The following is a 20,450-nucleotide window of genomic DNA, read 5'->3' as shown; positions in this document are numbered from 1 at the left end:
TTGCACACCAGTCAAGCTAAAGTATAACTGAATCCATTTGATAGGCTGTTTAAAGCCGCACCGTGAACGACAAGTAATATTGTTATTATCATCACGCTACTGACCCGACTATATATACAGGGAGTGCAGAATTTTTAGGCAAGTTGTATTTTTGAGGATTAATTTTATTATTGAACAACAACCATGTTCTCAATGAACCCAAAAAACTCATTAATATCAAAGCTGAATAGTTTTGGAAGTAGTTTTTAGTTTGTTTTTAGTTATAGCTATTTTAGGGGGATATCTGTGTGTGCAGGTGACTATTACTGTGCATAATTATTAGGCAACTTAACAAAAAACAAATATATACCCATTTCAATTATTTATTTTTACCAGTGAAACCAATATAACATCTCAACATTCACAAATATACATTTCTGACATTCAAAAACAAAACAAAAACAAATCAGTGACCAATATAGCCACCTTTCTTTGCAAGGACACTCAAAAGCCTGCCATCCATGGATTCTGTCAGTGTTTTGATCTGTTCACCATCAACATTGCGTGCAGCAGCAACCACAGCCTCCCAGACACTGTTCAGAGAGGTGTACTGTTTTCCCTCCTTGTAAATCTCACATTTGATGATGGATTACAGGTTCTCAATGGGGTTCAGATCAGGTGAACAAGGAGGCCATGTCATTAGATTTTCTTCTTTTATACCCTTTCTTGCCAGCCACGCTGTGGAGTACTTGGACGCATGTGATGGAGCATTGTCCTGCATGAAAATCATGTTTTTCTTGAAGGATGCAGACTTCTTCCTGTACCACTGCTTGAAGAAGGTGTCTTCCAGAAACTGGCAGTAGGACTGGGAGTTGAGCTTGACTCCATCCTCAACCTGAAAAGGCCCCACAAGCTCATCTTTGATGATACCAGCCCAAACCAGTACTCAACCTCCACCTTGCTGGCGTCTGAGTCGGACTGGAGCTCTCTGCCCTTTACCAATCCAGCCACGGGCCCATCCGATTTGCCCATCAAGACTCACTCTCATTTCATCAGTCCATAAAACCTTAGAAAAATCAGTCTTGAGATATTTCTTGGCCCAGTCTTGACGTTTCAGCTTGTGTGTCTTGTTCAGTGGTGGTCGTCTTTCAGCCTTTCTTAGCTTGGCCATGTCTCTGAGTATTGCACACCTTGTGCTTTTGGGCACTCCAGTGATGTTGCAGCTCTGAAATATGGCCAAACTGGTGGCAAGTGGCATCTTGGCAGCTGCACGCTTGACTTTTCTCAGTTCATGGGCAGTTATTTTGCGCCTTGGTTTTTCCACACGCTTCTTGCGACCCTGTTGACTATTTTGAATGAAACGCTTGATTGTTCAATGATCATGCTTCAGAAGCTTTGCAATTTTAAGAGTGCTGCATCCCTCTGCAAGATATCTCACTATTTTTGACTTTTCTGAACCTGTCAAGTCCTTCTTTTGACCCATTTTGCCAAAGGAAAGGAAGTTGCCTAATAATTATGCACACCTGATATAGGGTGGTGGTGTCATTAGACCACACCCCTTCTCATTACAGAGATGCACATCACCTAATATGCTTAATTGGTAGTAGGCTTTCGAGCCTATACCGCTTGGAGTAAGACAACATGCATAAAGAGGATGATGTGGTCAAAATACTCATTTGCCTAATAATTCTGCACACAGTGTACAGTCACATTTGCACACGTGATATCCCCCAAAGGGAAAGCATCTCAAATCTGCATCGCAAGTTTTGCCCTTGAATAAACTGAGGGACATCTAGGAGTGTTGTTTTTACCATTCTCCTATACTCACAAGGTACTTTTAACTTATTGCCTACTATTGAGGTATATTTTATCCTCTGATCGTTTATCCTCTGAACTTTTCCTCGAGTCATTATACCAGGTAGCCTATTGGCCATTATTATTTAGATTATTTGGGGAGACGTCCCCCTTTTTATATTTATTTTTATATTTGTTTAATAAACTGTGTTTATTATATAGCCATGTCTTACATATTTTTCACTGTATAGCTATTTCTTTATAATTATAGATTTATCATTCCTCACATTTTATTAGTGTTTCTGAATTTGTCTGTTAAATATACTTAGTCCTTTTTGTGTACACATTTTTTAACATTTGATTCATAGCTGCATTTCCCACATTGAATACTTACCACTCAATTGTCACACAAAGTCCTTAGTATATTTATATTCCTTAATTACATCCCACCCTAGCTGATTAGCGCTGACACTTCTCTATTTTTACTATATTATATGTTATTACATGTGTTAGTATATAATATAATTAAGGTAACTTAATTATACTTTTACCCCATATTTATATATCTTTATTCCTTGTTCAGATATTATGATGTTTTACAATTATTAATATAGCATTCAAAGGATGCACATTTAATAGTTCACTGTAGTCTTGTTTTTCATATAGATTCTTAGTAGAAATGCTAATATTTATTAAAGTCCTTTAAAAACAGGTGTGCCTTGAAACCTTTGGAATTTGGAAAGCTCTTCACCTTATGCACATAAATTTTAGATTAATTATAATATCATTTACTTAAGTATTTTGATAGTTTAGATATCTATCTATAAATATATTAAAGATAATAGTCATATATGTTAGGAACAGTAATCATTCATGAGAATTCTCCAGTGATAAATTTGTCTATAACACAAGTAATCTATAAAAAGATCACTAGAGGGCAGTATACTTTAAACCCATACAAAGCATTTCAGTAACACAATCTTTTACATAATATTACAGCCCCTAAACTGTAGTCTTCTGACACTCATTATTCACACATTTTTGCTGAGGAAACTATTTAATCTATCTAGAATAATTTCTTACAAAAGTAGAAATATACAATACCTTAATTTCTTCCCTTTGTCTGTTATTTTGGTTTTATTTAAAAACCCTTCTTTATTTTCATTCACCTAAAAAGTGATATAAGAAAAAACACACTCAATTGAAATCCACTTTGGTGCATTTAGACAGATAGTTATAGAGCTGTCGTAGGCAATAAATAAACTAAACCTTTAAATAATCTAAGCATAAAGTTGATGGTAACTCATAATTTATTGACAAAATCAACACACACAAAAAGGAAAATTAATATTCTTTTACTCATAAATGACTGGAAAATGACTAAAAGATGCACACAAATTCATCTTATATTTGGTAAATTTACTACTCAGCTACAAACCCCAATAACAATGCAATTTAAAATCACTCTATCAAAATGATCTTTAAAATCACAAATAAATTAGTAACATTTTTAGCTAAAAAGGACATCTGAACCATATTTACAAAATAAAGCTCAATAAACCCTGATCAGAATATACACTCCATTATTTATTGCTTGTAACGTAGTTGACAATACATTTTAGTTATCCATAATCTAGAATATAATCCAACACTCAAGTGGAAGTTATATTCGGCTAGATTTAGAGTTTGGCGTTAGCCGTCAAAACCAGAGTTAGAGGCTCCTAACGCTGGTTTTGGGCTACCGCTGGTATTTAGAGTCAGTCAGGAAAGGTTCTAACGCTCACTTTGCAGCCGCGACTTTTCCATACCGCAGATCCCCTTACGTCAATTGCGTATCCTATCTTTTCAATGGGATCTTTCTAACGCCGGTATTTAGAGTCGTGGCTGAAGTGAGCGTTAGAAATCTAACGACAAAACTCCAGCCGCAGAAAAAAGTCAGTAGTTAAGAGCTTTCTGGGCTAACGCCGGTTTATAAAGCTCTTAACTACTGTGCTCTAAAGTACACTAACACCCATAAACTACCTATGTACCCCTAAACCGAGGCTCCCCCACATCGCCGCCACTCTATTAAAATTTTTTAACCCCTAATCTGCCGACCGCACACCGCCGCCACCTACGTTATCCCTATGTACCCCTAATCTGCTGCCCCCAACGTCGCCTCCACTTACCTACACTTATTAACCCCTAATCTGCTGAACGGACCTCACCGCTACTATAATAAATGTATTAACCCCTAATCCGCCTCAGTCCCGCCTCAATAACCCTATAAGAAATAGTATTAACCCCTAATCTGCCCTCCCTAACATCGCCGACACCTAACTTCAATTATTAAACCCTAATCTGCTGATCGGATCTCGCCGCTACTCTAATAAATGGATTAACCCCTAAAGCTAAATCTAACCCTAACACTAACACCCCCCTAAATTAAATATAATTTAAATCTAACAAAATAAATTAACTCTTATTAAATAAATTATTCCTATTTAAAGCTAAATACTTATCTGTAAAATAAACCCTAATATAGCTACAATATAACGAATAATTATATTGTAGCTATTTTAGGATTAATATTTATTTTACAGGCAACTTTGTATTTATTTTAACCAGGTACAATAGCTATTAAATAGTTAAGAACTATTTAATAGCTAAAATAGTTAAAATAATTACAAAATTACCTGTAAAATAAATCCTAACCTAAGTTACAATTAAACCTAACACTACACTATCAATAAATTAATTAAATACAATACCTACAAATAAATACAATTAAATAAACTAACTAAAGTACAAAAAATAAAAAAGAACTAAGTTACAAAAATAAAAAAATATTTACAAACATTAGAAAAATATTACAACAATTTTAAACTAATTACACCTACTCTAAGCCCCCTAATAAAATAACAAAGACCCCCAAAATAAAAAAATGCCCTACCCTATTCTAAATTTAAAACGTTCAAAGCTTTTACCTTACCAGCCCTGAAAAGGGCCATTTGCGGGGCATGCCCCAAATAATTCAGCTCTTTTGCCTGTAAAAAAAAACATACAATACCCCCCCAACATTACAACCCACCACCCACATACCCCTAATCTAACCCAAACCCCCCTTAAATAAACCTAACACTAAGCCCCTGAAGATCTTCCTACCTTATCTTCACCATGCCAGGTTCACTGATCCGTCCTCCGAAGTCTTGATCCAAGCCTCCGAAGTCTTCATCCAAGCCCAAGTGGGGGCTGGCGATCCATAATCCGTCTGAAGTCTTCTATCAAGCGGCGGCTGAAGAGGTCCAGAAGAGGCTCCAAAGTCTTCATCCTATCCGGGAAGAAGAGGAGATCCGGACCGGCAACCATCTTGATCCAAGCGGCATCTTCTATCTTCATCCGATGAGGAATGGCTCCATCTTGAAGACCTCCGGCACGGATCCATCCTCTTCTCCCAACGTCCAACTGAAGAATGAAGGTTCCTTTAAGGGACATCATCCAAGATGGAGTCCCTCGAATTCCGATTGGCTGATAGGATTCTATCAGCCAATCCGAATTAAGGTAGGAAAATTCTGATTGGCTGATGGAATCAGCCAATCAGATTCAAGTTCAATCCGATTGGCTGATTGGATCAGCCAATCAGATTGAGCTCGCATTCTATTGGCTGTTCCGATCAGTACATGTTAGGTGCAGACTTAGGAAGTGTTTCCCCATAGGAAACAATGGGGCTGCGTTAGGAGCTGAACGCTGCTTTTTTGCAGGTGTTAGTTTTTTTTTTCAGCTCAAACTGTCCCATTGTTTCCTATGGGGGAATCGTGCACAAGCACGTTTTTGAAGCTGGCCGTGTCCATAAGCACCGCTGGTATTGAGAGTTGCAGTTGCGGTAAATATGCTATACGCTCCTTTTTTGGAGCCTAACGCAGCCCTTCTGTGAACTTTAAATACCAGCGGTATTTAAAAGGTGCGGGGGAAAAAAAGCATGCGTAGCTAACGCACCCCTTCTAACGCAAAACTCCAAATCTAGGTGTAAGATAGCTACAATGTAATTAATAATTACATTGTAGCTATTTTAGGATTTATATTTATTTTACAGGTAACTTTGTATTTATTTTAGCTAGTTAGAATAGTTATTAAATAGTTATTAACTATTTAATAACTAAAAAAAAGCATGCGTAGCTAACGCACCCCTTTGGCCGCAGAACTCTAAATCTAGCCGATTGTATCTATTTCCACAGAACAGTTTTCTTGTAGTCAGATTTGCACAGCAGCACTTCTATCCAGTAATCATCAATGACAGTACAAAGGGGAGAAAAGCTGTATATAGAAATAAAATAGAAACAGCTTGACATCATTTGTAGACCAGTATAACGCAGTGTCTCTAGTGGTCTTTTATAGTGATGCCCTAATGATTCCATATAGTATTAACTTCAGTTTTATATTTTTTATTGACAGTTCCCTTTTAACATGCTAATATCCTCACTAGTACAAGTACTAGAAGATAATATAATATAGATACAGATAAAAAGTTATAGATAGATAGATAGATAGATAGATAGAGATAGAGATAGACTTGCTGGACCTATGGCTCTTATGTCCCGTCAATATCTATCGGCTAGATTACGAGTTGTGCGTTAGGCTTAAAAAGCAGCGTTGGCCGGTCCCAGGTGTACCGATCACTTTTTTGGCCAGACTTGGAAATACTGCAAATCCACTTTCGTCAATTGTGTATCCTATTTTTTTCAATGGGACATGAATAGTGCCGGTATTACAAGTCTGACAAAAAGTGAGCGGTAGACCCTCTCCTGGCAAGACTGGTACCGCATTTCAAAGTCAGTAGTTAAGAGTTTTACACTACAACGCTGTAGCATAAAACTCTTTACTAAAGTGCTAAAAAGTACACTAACACCCATAAACTACCTACCCTAACCCCTAAACCGAAGCCCCCACATTGCAAACACTAAAAAAAAATTTTTAACCCCTAGTCTGCCGAACCGGACATCACCGCCAATATAATAAATATATTAACCCCTAAACCGCCGCACTCCTGCCTCGCAAACATTAGTTAAATATTATTAACCCCTAATCTGCCGTCCCTAACATCGTCGACACCTACCTACATTTATTAACCCCTAACCCCCAACGTCGCCGCCACTATATTAAATTTATTAACCCCTAAACCTAAGTCTAAACCTAACACCCCCTAACTTAAATATAATTACAATAAATCTAAATAAAATTACTATCATTAACTAAATAATTCCTATTTAAAACTAAATACCTATAAAATAAACCCTAAGCTAGCTACAATATAACTAATAGTTACATTGTATCTAGATTAGGGTTTATTTTTATTTTACAGGCAAGTTTGTATTTATTTTATTTTTGTATATCCAATCAGCCAATAGGATTGAGCTCACATTCTATTGGCTGATTGGATCAGCCAATAGGATTGAAATTCAATCCTATTGGCTGATTGCATCAGCCAATAGGATTTTTTCTACGTTAATTCCGATTGGCTGATAGAATTCTATTAGCCAATCGGAATTGAAGGGACGCCATATTGGATGACGTCACTTAAAGGTACCTTCATTCTGTGTTAGCCGTCGATTGAAGAGGATGCTCTGCGTCGGATGTCTTGAAGATGGACCCGCTCTGCGCCGGATAGATGAAGATATAAGATGCCGTCTGGATGAAGACTTCTACCCATCTGGAGGACCACTTCGCCCGGCTTGGATGAAGACTTCTCCCGGCTTCGTTGAGGACTTCGGCCTGGTTGGGTGAAGACTTCTCCCGGTAAGGTGATCTTCAAGGGGTTAGTGTTTGGTTTTTTAAGGGGGTATTGGGTGTGTTTTAGAGTAGGGTTGGTTGTGTGGGTGGTGGGTTTTAATGTTGGGGGTATTTGTAATTTTTTTTACAGGTAAGAGAGCTGATTACTTTGGGGCAATGCCCCACAAAAGGCCCTTTTAAGGGCTATTTGTAATTTAGTGTAGGGTAGGGCTTTTTTATTTTGGGGGTGCTTTTTTATTTTGTTAGGGGGATTAGATTAGGTGTAATTAGTTTAAAAATCTTGTAATTTGTTTATTATTTTCTGTAATTTAGTGTTTGTTTTTTTTGTACTTTAGATAATTTTATTTAATTGTATTTAATTGTATTTCATTTAAGGAATTAATTTAATTATAGTGTAGTGTTAAGTGTAATTGTAACTTAGGTTAGGTTTTATTTTACAAGTAAATTTGTATTTATTTTAGCAAGGTAGTTATTAAATAGTTAATAACTATTTAGTAACTATTCTACCTAGTTAAAATAAATACAAACTTGCCTGTAAAATAAAAATAAACCCTAAGCTAGTTACAATGTAACTATTAGTTATATTGTAGCTATCTTAGGGTTTATTTTACAGGTACGTATTTAGTTTTAAATAGGAATAATTTAGTTAATGATAGTAATTTTATTTAAATTTCTTTAATTATATTTAAGTTAGGGGGTGTTAGGTTTAGGGTTAGACTTAGGTTTAGGGGTTAATAACTTTAATACTTTAATATAGTAGCAGTGATGTTGGGGGCGGCAGATTAGGGGTTAATAAATGTAGGTAGGTGGCGGCGACATGGGGGGGCAGATTAGGGGTTAATAAATATAATGTATGTGTCGGTGATGTTGGGGGCAGCAGATTAGGTGTTCATAAGTATAATGTAGGTGTCGGCGGTGTCCGGAGCGGCAGATTAGGGGTTAATTTGTATAATGTAGGTGTCGGCAATGTCGGGAGCGGCAGATTAGGGGTTAATAAGTGTAAGATTAGGGGTGTTTAGACTCGGGATTCATGTTAGGGTGTTAGGTGTAGACATAAAATGTATTTCCCCATAGGAATCAATGGGGCTGCGTTAAGGAGCTGTACGCTGCTTTTTGGCAGGTGTTAGACTTTTTTTCAGCCGGCTCACCCCGTTGATTCCTATGGGGAAATCGTGCATGAGCACGTTACACCAGCTCACGCTAACGTAAGAATCGCTAGTATTGGAGTTCGGTAAGGGGCAGAATTTTGCTCAACTCTCACTTTTTGTCTGGGTTGTAAAACCTGTAATACCAGCGATGTCTGTAAGTGAGCGGTGAGCATAAACTGCTTGTTAGCACCGCACAGCCTCTAACGCAAAACTCGTAATCTAGCCGTATGTTTCTATGTTAATATCATTTTAATTAATAGTAATATATTGTTTACTTATGGGCCTGTCAATAAATAAAAATCACTGTGTTCCTTGTGAAATAGTTGAACTATTTTCTAATAAATATAACCTAGAACTTGTTTGTATTGTACGGGTATAAGCAGAACTTTTATTGTTTACTTCCCTGGGGTCTTGTAGCACTTTTTATAGTTTATGTCTTGTTTCCCTACATCAATATCAGAGTCCTATTGCATCAATATAGCCTCGCAGACCTTCATTAGACAGATGCCAGGAGTTTTTGTAATCTTGTTGTAAGCTGCACTTGTTCCTACACTGCAGTATCAACCTGCCTGTAAGAATATCCATCACTTTTTTGCTATTGTTGCCCTTCTTGCAAATTTCCAGCTGTGGGAAGGTTAACAAAATAACCAAGAAAATAACCTGAGGCTTCGTGAGAGAGTTTAAATGTGAACAATTAGAAATTTAGAAAACAAAAGGACCTGTAAATGTAATGTTGTTCTTAATGCAACACAGTAAAAAATAAATTTGACATGAAAATATATATATTTTTTTCATGATTAATGAAAGGATTATGATGTCACTTATGGATTATTATCTGCTTTAGAGCAATTGGATAAAACTTTTACTGGTATCCTGATAATGACACAAAAATGAAGTATTATTAAATCTAAACACTAATTATATCTATTTGATTAATTGTTATCTAGCCAATCTTTATTAGAGTAGAAAATTATTTAAAACAAAAAGATACAGTCTAGAAAAATCACATGATTTTGATTGTGCACAATTTTAGACAGGGGAGGATAATCAATAAACATTGATATGGCTTTCTAAATAACAAATAAATTCATATTTAGAAATAAGCCTAGATTTTTTTCAAGGAGTATATTTGTAGCCAGGGACAAAGCTCACATGATCTAGATGGATAATGGTGGGCATTAGTTTATTTATTCTATTGCCAAGGATTTTTACATAATATTTTACAAGTTAGGGACGGAATCAATTACTCTGTTATGGCAGGAATACTTACTATATGGATTATAACATTGAATTTTAGTTTGTTCTGATTGAATTGAAAAAGGAACAGAGGTGTGAGAAGACGCTTTGAATGCCCTAAACTATTTGACATTAAAGCCATCTGACCCTTTTATTTTCATTGTTGAGTAGACATATCTTGTATATCTTTTAGGTTATTATTTTGTCCTGTCAACTTTTAAAGATAGACATAAAAGCCTCTAAAATGTAACCAGTGTCTCTGCTGCTTTTGTTTCTCCTGACCTTTCTTATCATAACATTTGCCCTCGTTAAATTACTTGTTTTCAGCTTCATAGAATAATTGTTTTGTCTTTCAGTTTCATGATCTCAGAGATCATGTAGCTCTGTTCCAATGCCTGGAATTTCCTTAAAAGGTGTTAGAATAATCTTTTTTGTAATCTATCTATTCAAGTGATGATAGAGTAGACCCATTGATCTAAATTTATCTTCACAGGTGAGATGATCTAAAAAAGTTTCATCAATACGGTGAGGTTCCTCAAAGAATTTTGGAAATGCAAATTTGACCTTGAGACTCCTGCATTACAATACAAGGTCTAAAAAAATTCCTAAGATTTTGTGTGATTTATCTCAATTATATTTGATCAAGCAAGGCTAGGTCTCTAAATATGGCTTGCATTTTCTTTTTGGGGTGGACAATTTTACAATTTAACAGTCCATATTTGGTTTTCAGGCAATATTCGGATAACCCCCACTATTAAAATTCCCTTTCTCAAATCTATTATTTAGCCTGTTTAGAGATGCAAATTGGGTGTGTATATAAGTTGAAGATTGCAATCTAGTGAGAGAAGAAGCAAAAGAGGCATTTTAGAAATTTGCCCCTACCAACTTTTACAAAATCAGTGGTATATAAAATGTTAATCAATTTAGGCTTCTGTTTTTATAGAAAATGTGTCTCTTGCAAAAGAACAATGTATCCTTTTTGTCTAGAAAACTCTATTATCACTATAGAACTTTTTGTCAGGATGCCAGGAATCAGACTGAGATGAAAAGTGCAAAAATAATCACACCTTTATTAATAGCAAAAAATAATAAAAAGTCCACAAGTCAAATAACAAGCCAGGAATCAAAACCAGAGCTGGTAGTCAGACGAGCCGAGTCAGGAGCCAAAGCGAATAGTCAGACGAGCCAAGTCAGGAGCCAAAGCAAGTAGTCAGACGTACCAGAATCAGGAACAAGGAGAACAACAGAGTCAGGAACAAGCCAGAGATCAGGAACCAGAAGGGACGTCAGACAGCCAGGTAATACACAGGAGCTCTCACAAACAGGTCTGAGACAACGCAAGGGCAAAGCATACTGAACAGAGGCCCTTTAAATAATATGTGATGACATCACAATTCTGAGACTGCATCATGTCTCACACGGATGATGTACACCAGTCTGGCCATAAAAGGAAGTGCAGGAAATGAACAGCATCACACAGTATGCACCAGAGTCAGCAAGAGAGGTGAGTAAAATGGCTGCCAGCAGCACATGGCAAACAAAACAGGGAAAAAACCCTGACACTTTTATTGGATTCACCAAGTCATGTTTACATTTTGTGATATACAATGACAAATTGTGTTTTCTTTGTTTGGTTTGGGTGCAAATGATGAAGAGTTAAGTGTTGATAAAGATGTCATTACCTCTAAACAAATGCAGACATCTTGAAAACCTTACAGAACTTTGCAAATTACTTTGAAGACTAAGGGGAAATCCACATCTATAATGAATCTCTAATTTAAGAAGATGTTTTGTCAGCACTCATATGTCTTCTGCATTGGAGGGTATAAGTGCATAAATCTAGACACATTTTTTTTTTTTAAAAGAAGCAATGCTGATACAGGAAGCAATAACCGGTAAACTTGACATAAGCAGAGGCAAAGATACTGGAAAGGATTATAAAGGATTATCTTTAAGATTCATATTCAAATCAGTACGGCTTTATGCAAAACAGATCAGTCAAACTAATCAAATTAGATTTTACTTGGAAAAAAGAATATAGCTTAATGTGAATCAGTTGTGATATAATTGGCTTTTTAACAGACTTTTTATACAGTGCAAATATGAAAAAACAGATAAAAGCGCTCCAATGCTGCAGAAGATCACAACAATTGTTTGAAATTGTATGAATACATCACTCTACAGAATGATATTCACAAAAGCAGCGCACTATGTGGCAGTGCAAGTCAGGCAGGCTGGATAGATCAGAGCCCACCAAATGGCTCACTCCAGATCCTGGATATACCAATGGTTGCTGCAAAATAAAATGCAAGGAGGGAGGGCGAAGGGTACTACAATAGTGCATGAAATCACTACAAAATAGAGAAAAATCCCAAAGACCCTCCAAAGAATATACTCACAAAAGTGGTGCACTATATTGCAGTGCAAGTCAAACAAGCTGGGTTAATATGAGCCCACCAGCTAGCTCACTCTGGCAAACAGGTACCATATACACAGTTAAAATAAAAGTAAAAAAAAACACACAGTTTTAGATGAAAAACAAAATAACCTCTATGCATAGAGGACTATTTACTGAAAAAAATATATATTTAAAACTTAAATATAATCTGCAATGCATTTCAAAGTGCTTACGGCACTCTTTCTTCAGGCAGTGAATAAAATAAATGAACATCACACACATCTCCCCTATATAGTACACTTGATGGATAGGATTGGCTTTGCTGATCCCAGGACAACTCAAGTTGCGGTGGTTGACTAGCAGGGGACAGTTGCTCTTAGGGTGCTCCAGTCGACTACAGTGAAAACACCACATTACTACCCACCTATTATTGGTGGGTGTACTCTGAAAAGTTTCAGTAGCGATTGAGACATTGGGTGCAGTGGTTGGGGTTGCTATTGGGGTTGGTGTGAAAGGTCGGCTTATTAGGCAAGGAAGTTGCTGGTGGATGGGAGTCTCACCCTGCCTTGGTATACTCTTCGGCTAGCCTTGCTGCTTCATCCATGGTACATGTCCTTTTATCTCTGGAGCGGTGTTTTGGTAGAAGTGCTCCAGGAGTTTTAGATGGAACCCTTTTTCTTTCTTGAGCTTCCTGCCACCAGTTGGAAACAGCCCGGTACAGTTGGTGGGTCCATCCTGTGTCTTGAGTCCTTTTGCAAATTCTCTCATAACTTTCTTCAGTAGGAGTCCGGGGTCATGGCATACTACTTCACTGCAACATAGTCCCTGCTTAAACTACTAGGAACAGCCAAGTATACCTCTGCTGCTCCTGTGAGTTTGTCTGTTAGTAGTGTCAGTCATTTCTCAGGAATCAAATCATGCAGAGTATAGTGCTGTTCAAAGTCCTGCAGGTATCCATCAATCTCCTCCAACTCAGCTCCAAAAAACGTGAATTGCATGGAATGGTAGATTATTCCTCCCACTGCCATTATCTCACTGTGGTTTTCCCGCTCCATCTTGCATCAACTGGCGCTCCACTGATTGTAGCTGATCGGCCCTTTTGTTTTCTCTTTCGCAATGGGCCTGCTCTTTATCTCTTTCCTGCTCCTCTGAAGCTTCTGCACTCACCTGTCAGACCACATCCTGGATGTTATTAGGCCTGTATAAGGCCAGACATTATCTGACCTCCCTGGCAAAGTCACTCACCCCAGAAGCAATAGAGATGCTGCTTTCTCGATCATCATCCATGAGATCAGCTATAAGGGAGGCTTTACTCTTGTTGTCATCATCCTGTCTTCTCGCTTCTAGTAAATCCGTCATGCTTGACTTCTTCAGCTGGGATTAGATCTTCTAAATGCACAGTGTCTATGCAGGATTAGATGAAGACTGGGTCTTGGTGGTGGTTTGGACCCCTCTAGGAGAAAAAAGGAAATACAACTGCTTTACCCAACTTGGGGTCCAGACATATCATGCTACATGGTCCTCCCTTTCTTCTACGTTACCAGAAACCACCAACAACCTCCAAGAAGGTATCAATCCTTCTAGCAGCTTCAGACATCATCTTTACAAAGACACTTTTGGCTCTCTAAAGCCAGCTCTTTACCTATAGGTCCTCAGACTCTGTAATTAGTTTCCCACAACCAGGGGACCGTGTTGAAAGAAAGCAGGTCCTTAAACTCTGGCCCCGGAATCCCTGAAAGAACCAGGCAAGACCCACAGTTCCATAAGTAACTAATCATGCTGGATCTGTATTTCAACCAGGACATAAGATTTTTAAACTTAGTTTGGGGTGACAAACTCAGCCAAAAACAACTACATAGTAAGCATGCAGACAACAATACAACTTTGATGAAAGGGAAGGGGTTTCTGGTGAACCTATTGCAAACAAAGAACTGAAATAATCACCTTTTACAATGTGAAATTACTAAAAAAAAAACATAAGCAATAAAATAAAACAATAGTAATTTACAACAATGTGCACTTGTTATTAAAGGATATACACCTAGATAACGAGTTTTGTGCTAAACAGTGTTAGAAAATAATGCCTAAAAAAGTTGTGTTATTTCACTCTCTATAGCGATGCCATTACGAGTTACTGAATAGCCTCCTTGTGCTGTGCATTATGGTCCATTAAGCTCCATACCACACAAAAGCCAAGGGCTAATTTGACATGCTCGTGCACGCTTTCCCCCATAGACATCAATGGAGAGAAAGTGTTAGAAAAAAAAATAAAACCTGCGATCGCGGAATGAAGATCTAATAATGTAATGCAACCCCATTGATGTCTTTAGGGAAAAGAAAATTATGTTAAAAAAATTATGTTTAAACCTAACACCCTAATATAAACCCATAGTCTAAACACCCCTAATCCGCCACCCCCGACACTAATAAAAGTTATTAACCCCTAATCCTCCTCTCCCCGACATCGCCAACACCTAAATAAAGGCTATTAACCTTTAATCTGCTGCTCCCCAACATCGCCGCCACTAAATAAAGTTATTAACCCTTATCTGCCGCTGCGCAACATCGCTGCCACCTAAATAAACCTATTAACCCCTAAACCTCTGGCCTCCCACATCGCAAAACACTAAATTAAACTATTAACCCCTAAACCAAACACCCCCCTAACTTTAAATTAAAATTACAATATAACTATATTTAAATAAATAAAAACTTACCTGTGGAGGGGTGGAGCTAACCACTGAAGCGATTAGACATGTTTCCCTGAGGATCCCACTTATAGCCTTAATGTACTTGATTTTATTAAGAATTCTAGGCAAAAAAGTCATAATACTTATCTACAACCGCACACACGGGAGCCCACATTCACAGAGAAAATATATTTGCGTGATTAATCTACATGGAAACAGCGGTACAGATCTCCTGCATGAAGGGGCCCAGACGGCGGGAAGCAGCGTCCATATTAGAGAGAATTAGCCCAATACTCCTCTACAAGGACTATGCTAGTCTAAGTGACCTTACCTCACTCTCTACCTAATGGACTGAAGATAGCCAGTGTGCCGAGTACTGCTTCCCTGACCGGGGCCTCTGAACCCCCATCTCTCCTTTATTTTTGACAACTGAGACGACACTACATATATCCAGATGCCAAACTGACGAGGATTCTTGATAGGGTGGGAGTGTTTGCGCAGTATACTAAGCCCGTGAAACCACTTTTCTATGGATGTATTCCACACACTCTTAAGATCAAGGGGGGTTTTCAACTGTGTAATCATGGAGAACAGAGTGATGCGGCCGGCATCCCGGGCTCAAGCGGAACACTAATACCCCAGATTGGCTTACCAGGAAGCAGGAAACAGCATCTCAAATCAGCCTCCTACACCTTCGGGAAGAGTAGTCACTACACAGAGAAACCCGCTACTCACCCTACTCTGGCGCGCCAGACCCACTCACCTCTCCTCCCAAATGGAGAAACCAGACTTTTGCCTTGCCTGTTTCCCTCCTTGCCTCAACATACTAGAGGAGATACAGAGTCTGGACAAAACAGGTTAGATGATCACATAAGACACCGTAAGATCAAGCAATCTGGTATAGGCTGACACTCTCATGCTCCCTAAGATGGCGGTAGAATTTAAGTATTCAGAGCCGTTATAGTACCTTATCTGCTGCCGAGGACTCTTGTTCTTATGTTTAGGCATCCTTTTCTCCTTTTTTGTTTTTGTTTATCTAGTTAGAATATTTAACCCTGAGTGTCAGTACTAAAAACTTTTAATGTGTGTGCTTTTTTAATCAGTTGCCGTTTACCATTAGTTCTAGGAGACACATTGGCTGATTGCAGAGCATCTATCTTAGTAAGTGCTTCTAGAGATTTTGGCTAAGAACCCTACTGTTTTGTTAATAACTTATCGAAAATATTATACAGGCCACAATATTGCTCCTGAGAATAGCTCGGAGGACAAACGCTAGTTTCATTACCGCCATCCCTATTGAGATAAGTTGTGTCTACTTATGAAGACATCCTATAATAATATATATCCCTTTCTGATCCTCATGTCTCACATTAGGGCAATCCCTCCTTATCTGATATTTCCCAAGGCTCCCTTGATAATAACCTTAACTATACATAACCAAGTGAACCAACAAAACCCTTATTATCCTGCTCCCCCGTACTCACAGTGGCTACATAGATGCCCTCCCTTACATAGCCACACTTATTTTATTGAACCGATCCAGGACGTCCCTTTCTCTATTGAAAGAGCTAAACAATAGGAAAGTTCCCAGCTATGTATAACCAGCTTCTCTTGCCTGATTTCTGTGAATTTGGGCACGTATGTCACCATGTTTAGAAGGTTATCCATGTTTTAGTGCTACTCTTCACTAAATATATGATATATTATTCTACTAAGGGCGGGCTTAACTGCCTTTTTTGTTCTCTCTCACTCACCTAAACGATCTCTCAGGGACCCTAAGAATCTGGACCTAACCCACCTATATGCCTATTATTCCATGCCACATAAATACCTAGCAGATACACATTATCCCCTACTCCTTCGCGTTAAATGACCCCACTGTGACAGAGAAACCCTATATACCCCCCTCACCTCACTCCCATTACAAGACTTTACTCCAAATCTCAACGTAACCCCAACCTCCTTGTCCCTATTCAGTAACCATATATCCTAGCCCATCTACTCATCGCCCCAGGCGCCCTCACTCGCTCCTTTCATTATTCATAAACTCCTCTTATAGTCCTCCTCCAGATGCCCTTATCCCACCACCACTAGACTTGACCTCTAGTATTAGCCTCTTCACACTCGTGTCATAAATCTAACTAATCCCCCAAACCATTTTACCTCTACCCCACCTCACACAGAGCGACTTTTGTCCGTTGTTCTATTCCCAGTTAACTACAATTACTACTCTAGGGGTAACAGCCTTTATCAATTAAAAACTCCTCCCTCAAACCATTTACCTTTATTAGGGTCCATAAGTGATCTCAAATATTACAGGAGGTTTGTAAACACTAACCCTATCAAAAAACAAGATTCCACTACATCAAGGCCATTTACATATTCATTGATTGAAATTAGAGATGACTACTAGATGTGCCTCCAGCACTTCTATCACTAAAAGTGTTTTTTTTTCCTTTTCCTACCCTGATATACAGGTACGGTATGATGCATAAATATGTGTAGTAATACTTATTTCTTATGAAGATACTGGTATAGTCTTTCTTTATTGTTAAAGGCTTATGAACCAGTTATGTAGCAAATAACCTATTGTATCTCTTGTATATGCTCTGTACCTTACATCTTCTTGTGAATGGACTAAAGTTTCCGATTGTATTTGCCAATAATCTCAATCAAAAAATTGTTTATAGAAAAACTTACCTGTGAAAGATAAACCTAAGTTTAAACTATAAATTAACCTAACATTACTATTCTAATAAAATAAAAAAGCTACCAATTTAAAAATCTAAATGATAAATTTAAAAATCCTAACACTGAAAAAATGTATAAAAATCTAAATTACGAAAAAATAAAAAACACTAAGATTACAAAAAGTAATAAACAAAATTATCAAAAGTAAAAACAATTAAACCTAATCTAATAGCCCTATAAAAATAAAAAAGCCCTCTCAAAATAAAAACACCCCCTAGCCTACAATAAACTACCAATAGCCCTTAAAAGGGCCTTTTGTAGGACATTGCCCTAAGTTAAACAGCTATTTTACCTGTAAGTCCCATCAACAGTAAAACCCACCACCCAACCAACCCCCCAACATAAAAAAAACTAACTCTAAAAAAAACCTAAGCTACCCATTGCCCCCAAAGGGGCATTTGTATGGGCATTGCCCTTAATATTGCATTCAGCTCTTTTTCACTGCCCTTAGAAGGGTATTCAGCTCTTTTACAATTGCCCAAAGCCCTAATCTAAAAAAAAAAACACCCCAAAAAATGAAAAAAAAACCTAACACTAATCCCATAAAATCTACTCACGGTTCCTGAAGTCCGGACATCCATCTTCATCCAGGCGGTGAGAAGTCTTAATCCAGGTGGCGACACCTTCATCCATCCATCTCGGGAACATCTTCTATCTTCATCCTGGTGGCACGTAGCTATCCTGAAAGACATCCTGTGCGGAGCATCCTCTTCATACGGTCACCGCCGTACACTGAAGTTGAATGCAAAGTAGTCGTTTCAAAATGGCGTACATTGCGTTCCTATTGGCTGATTTGATTCTTCAAATTCAAATCAGCCAATAGGATGAGAGCTTCTGAAGTCCTATTGGCTGTTCAAAACAGCCACTAGGATGAGAGCTACTGAAATCCTATTGGCTGATTTGAACAGTCAATAGGATTTCAGTAGCTCACAAATTTGAGAGCTAATAACAGCTATTTTACCTGTAAGTCCTCTTCATACGGTCACCGCTGTACACTGAAGTTGAATGCAAAGTAGTCGTTTCAAAATGGCGTACCTTGCGTTCCTATTGGCTGATTTGATTCTTCAAATTCAAATCAGCCAATAGGATGAGAGCTTCTGAAGTCCTATTGGCTGTTCAAAACAGCCACTAGGATGAGAGCTACTGAAATCCTATTGGCTGATTTGAACAGTCAATAGGATTTCAGTAGCTCACAAATTTGAGAGCTAATAACTGAGCTGTATTTGCTTAATATTATCCAACTCCTCTGGCAGGTTAGATAACAGGAGACTGCGGGATCCAGGTCATTAGCTCTCAAATGTGTGAGTATGGTCCTAAAGCATTAACATATATTGTTTAAATGTATCAGTATTTGTTCTTTTCTTTAAATTAGCGTAAGGGGTTAAATACTTACCTCTAGAGTGCTGGAAAGCTGCATTAACCCGCTTCTCTAATGTCTTTTAGTGCAGGCCCTGGGAGCCACAATGCTAAGCCTCTGGGGCTCTGAGAACAGGAGAAGTGGGTATGTGGCTCTCCAGCATGGTATAGGTATGTATACTTTTTCCCCTGTAGCACATTTATATTCATTTAACAAAAATCTATTTAAATGTTCTAAGAATATTCAGTATTCAAACAAAATAATTACAGAATTTTGCAACTAACAAATATCCCTGGAAACAATTTTTTTTTTGTCGCTGCACAAGTCTACATGCTAAAAATTAAAACACAGTTCAAGACTGCAGCTTCTAAAGCAAACACAGTTCTGTTGTGTATGAAAGAAGCAATGGCAAAAAAAAACTAAATTTATGCTTACCTGATAAATTTCTTTCTTTCCGGATATGGTAAGTCCACGGCTTGAGTAATTACTGTTGGGAATATCTCTCCTGGCCAGCAGGAGGAGGCAAAGAGCACCACAGTTAAACTGCTAAGTATCACTCCTTTACCCACAACCCGCAGTCATTCGACCGAAGGGAAATGGAGAAAAAGGAAAAAAACAAGGTGTAGGGGTGCCTGAGGTTATAGTCAAAAGAACAACTGTCTTAAAATAAAGGGTGGGGCCGTGGACTCACCATATCCAGAAATAAATAAATACATTTATCAGGTAAGCATACATTTTGTTTTTCTTTCCTAAGATATGGTGAGTCCACGGCTTGAGTAATTACTGTTAGGAACCAATACCCAACCAAAAGGACACAGATAAATAGGGAGGGACCTTTCTCCCAAAAGAAGCCTCAGCCGAGGCAAAAGCATCAAATTGTAAAATTTGGAAAAAGTATGTAGAGAAGACCAAATTGCAGCCTTGCAAATTTGTTCCACAGAGCTTCATTTTTGAAAGCCCACGAAGAGGAAACAGCTCTTGTGGAATAAGCTGTAATTCTCTCAGGAGGCTGCTGTCCAGCAGTCTCATACGCCAAACGAATAATACTTCGTAACCAAATAGAAAGAGTAGTAGCAGTAGCTTTCTGCCATTTAAGTTTCCCAGAGAAACAGACAAAGAGGGCAGAGGACTGGTGAAAATCCTTAGTCGTCTGTAAGTAGAATTTAAGAGCACGTACAACATCCAAATTGTATAACAAACATTCTTTTGAAGAAGAAGGATAAGGACACATCCTGATTTATATTTCTATTAGAAACAACCTTAGGAAGGAAACCTAACTTCTGAAGAACGGCATTAAAAAAATTAGATAAGGGAAATCACACTGCAGAGCT

At 38.0% G+C, this 20,450-nt stretch overlaps 1 protein-coding gene across 1 annotated transcript in view; it reads right to left on the bottom strand.

Moving 5' to 3' along the window:
* ARHGAP15 (Rho GTPase activating protein 15) overlaps nucleotides 1-20,450 on the bottom strand; it is a 1,708,250-nt gene that overhangs the window by 1,314,354 nt on the left and 373,446 nt on the right. Inside the window, exon 5 of the mRNA XM_053712626.1 lies at nucleotides 2,878-2,942. Coding sequence (XP_053568601.1) covers nucleotides 2,878-2,942 — 65 coding nt within the window. The remainder of the gene's footprint in view (nucleotides 1-2,877; nucleotides 2,943-20,450) is intronic.

Source organism: Bombina bombina, chromosome 1 (assembly GCF_027579735.1).
Source record: "Bombina bombina isolate aBomBom1 chromosome 1, aBomBom1.pri, whole genome shotgun sequence".
Classification (NCBI taxonomy): Eukaryota; Metazoa; Chordata; class Amphibia; order Anura; family Bombinatoridae; genus Bombina; species Bombina bombina.
Note: the sequence above shows the minus strand (reverse complement) of the source record. Positions and strands in the feature narration are given on the sequence as shown.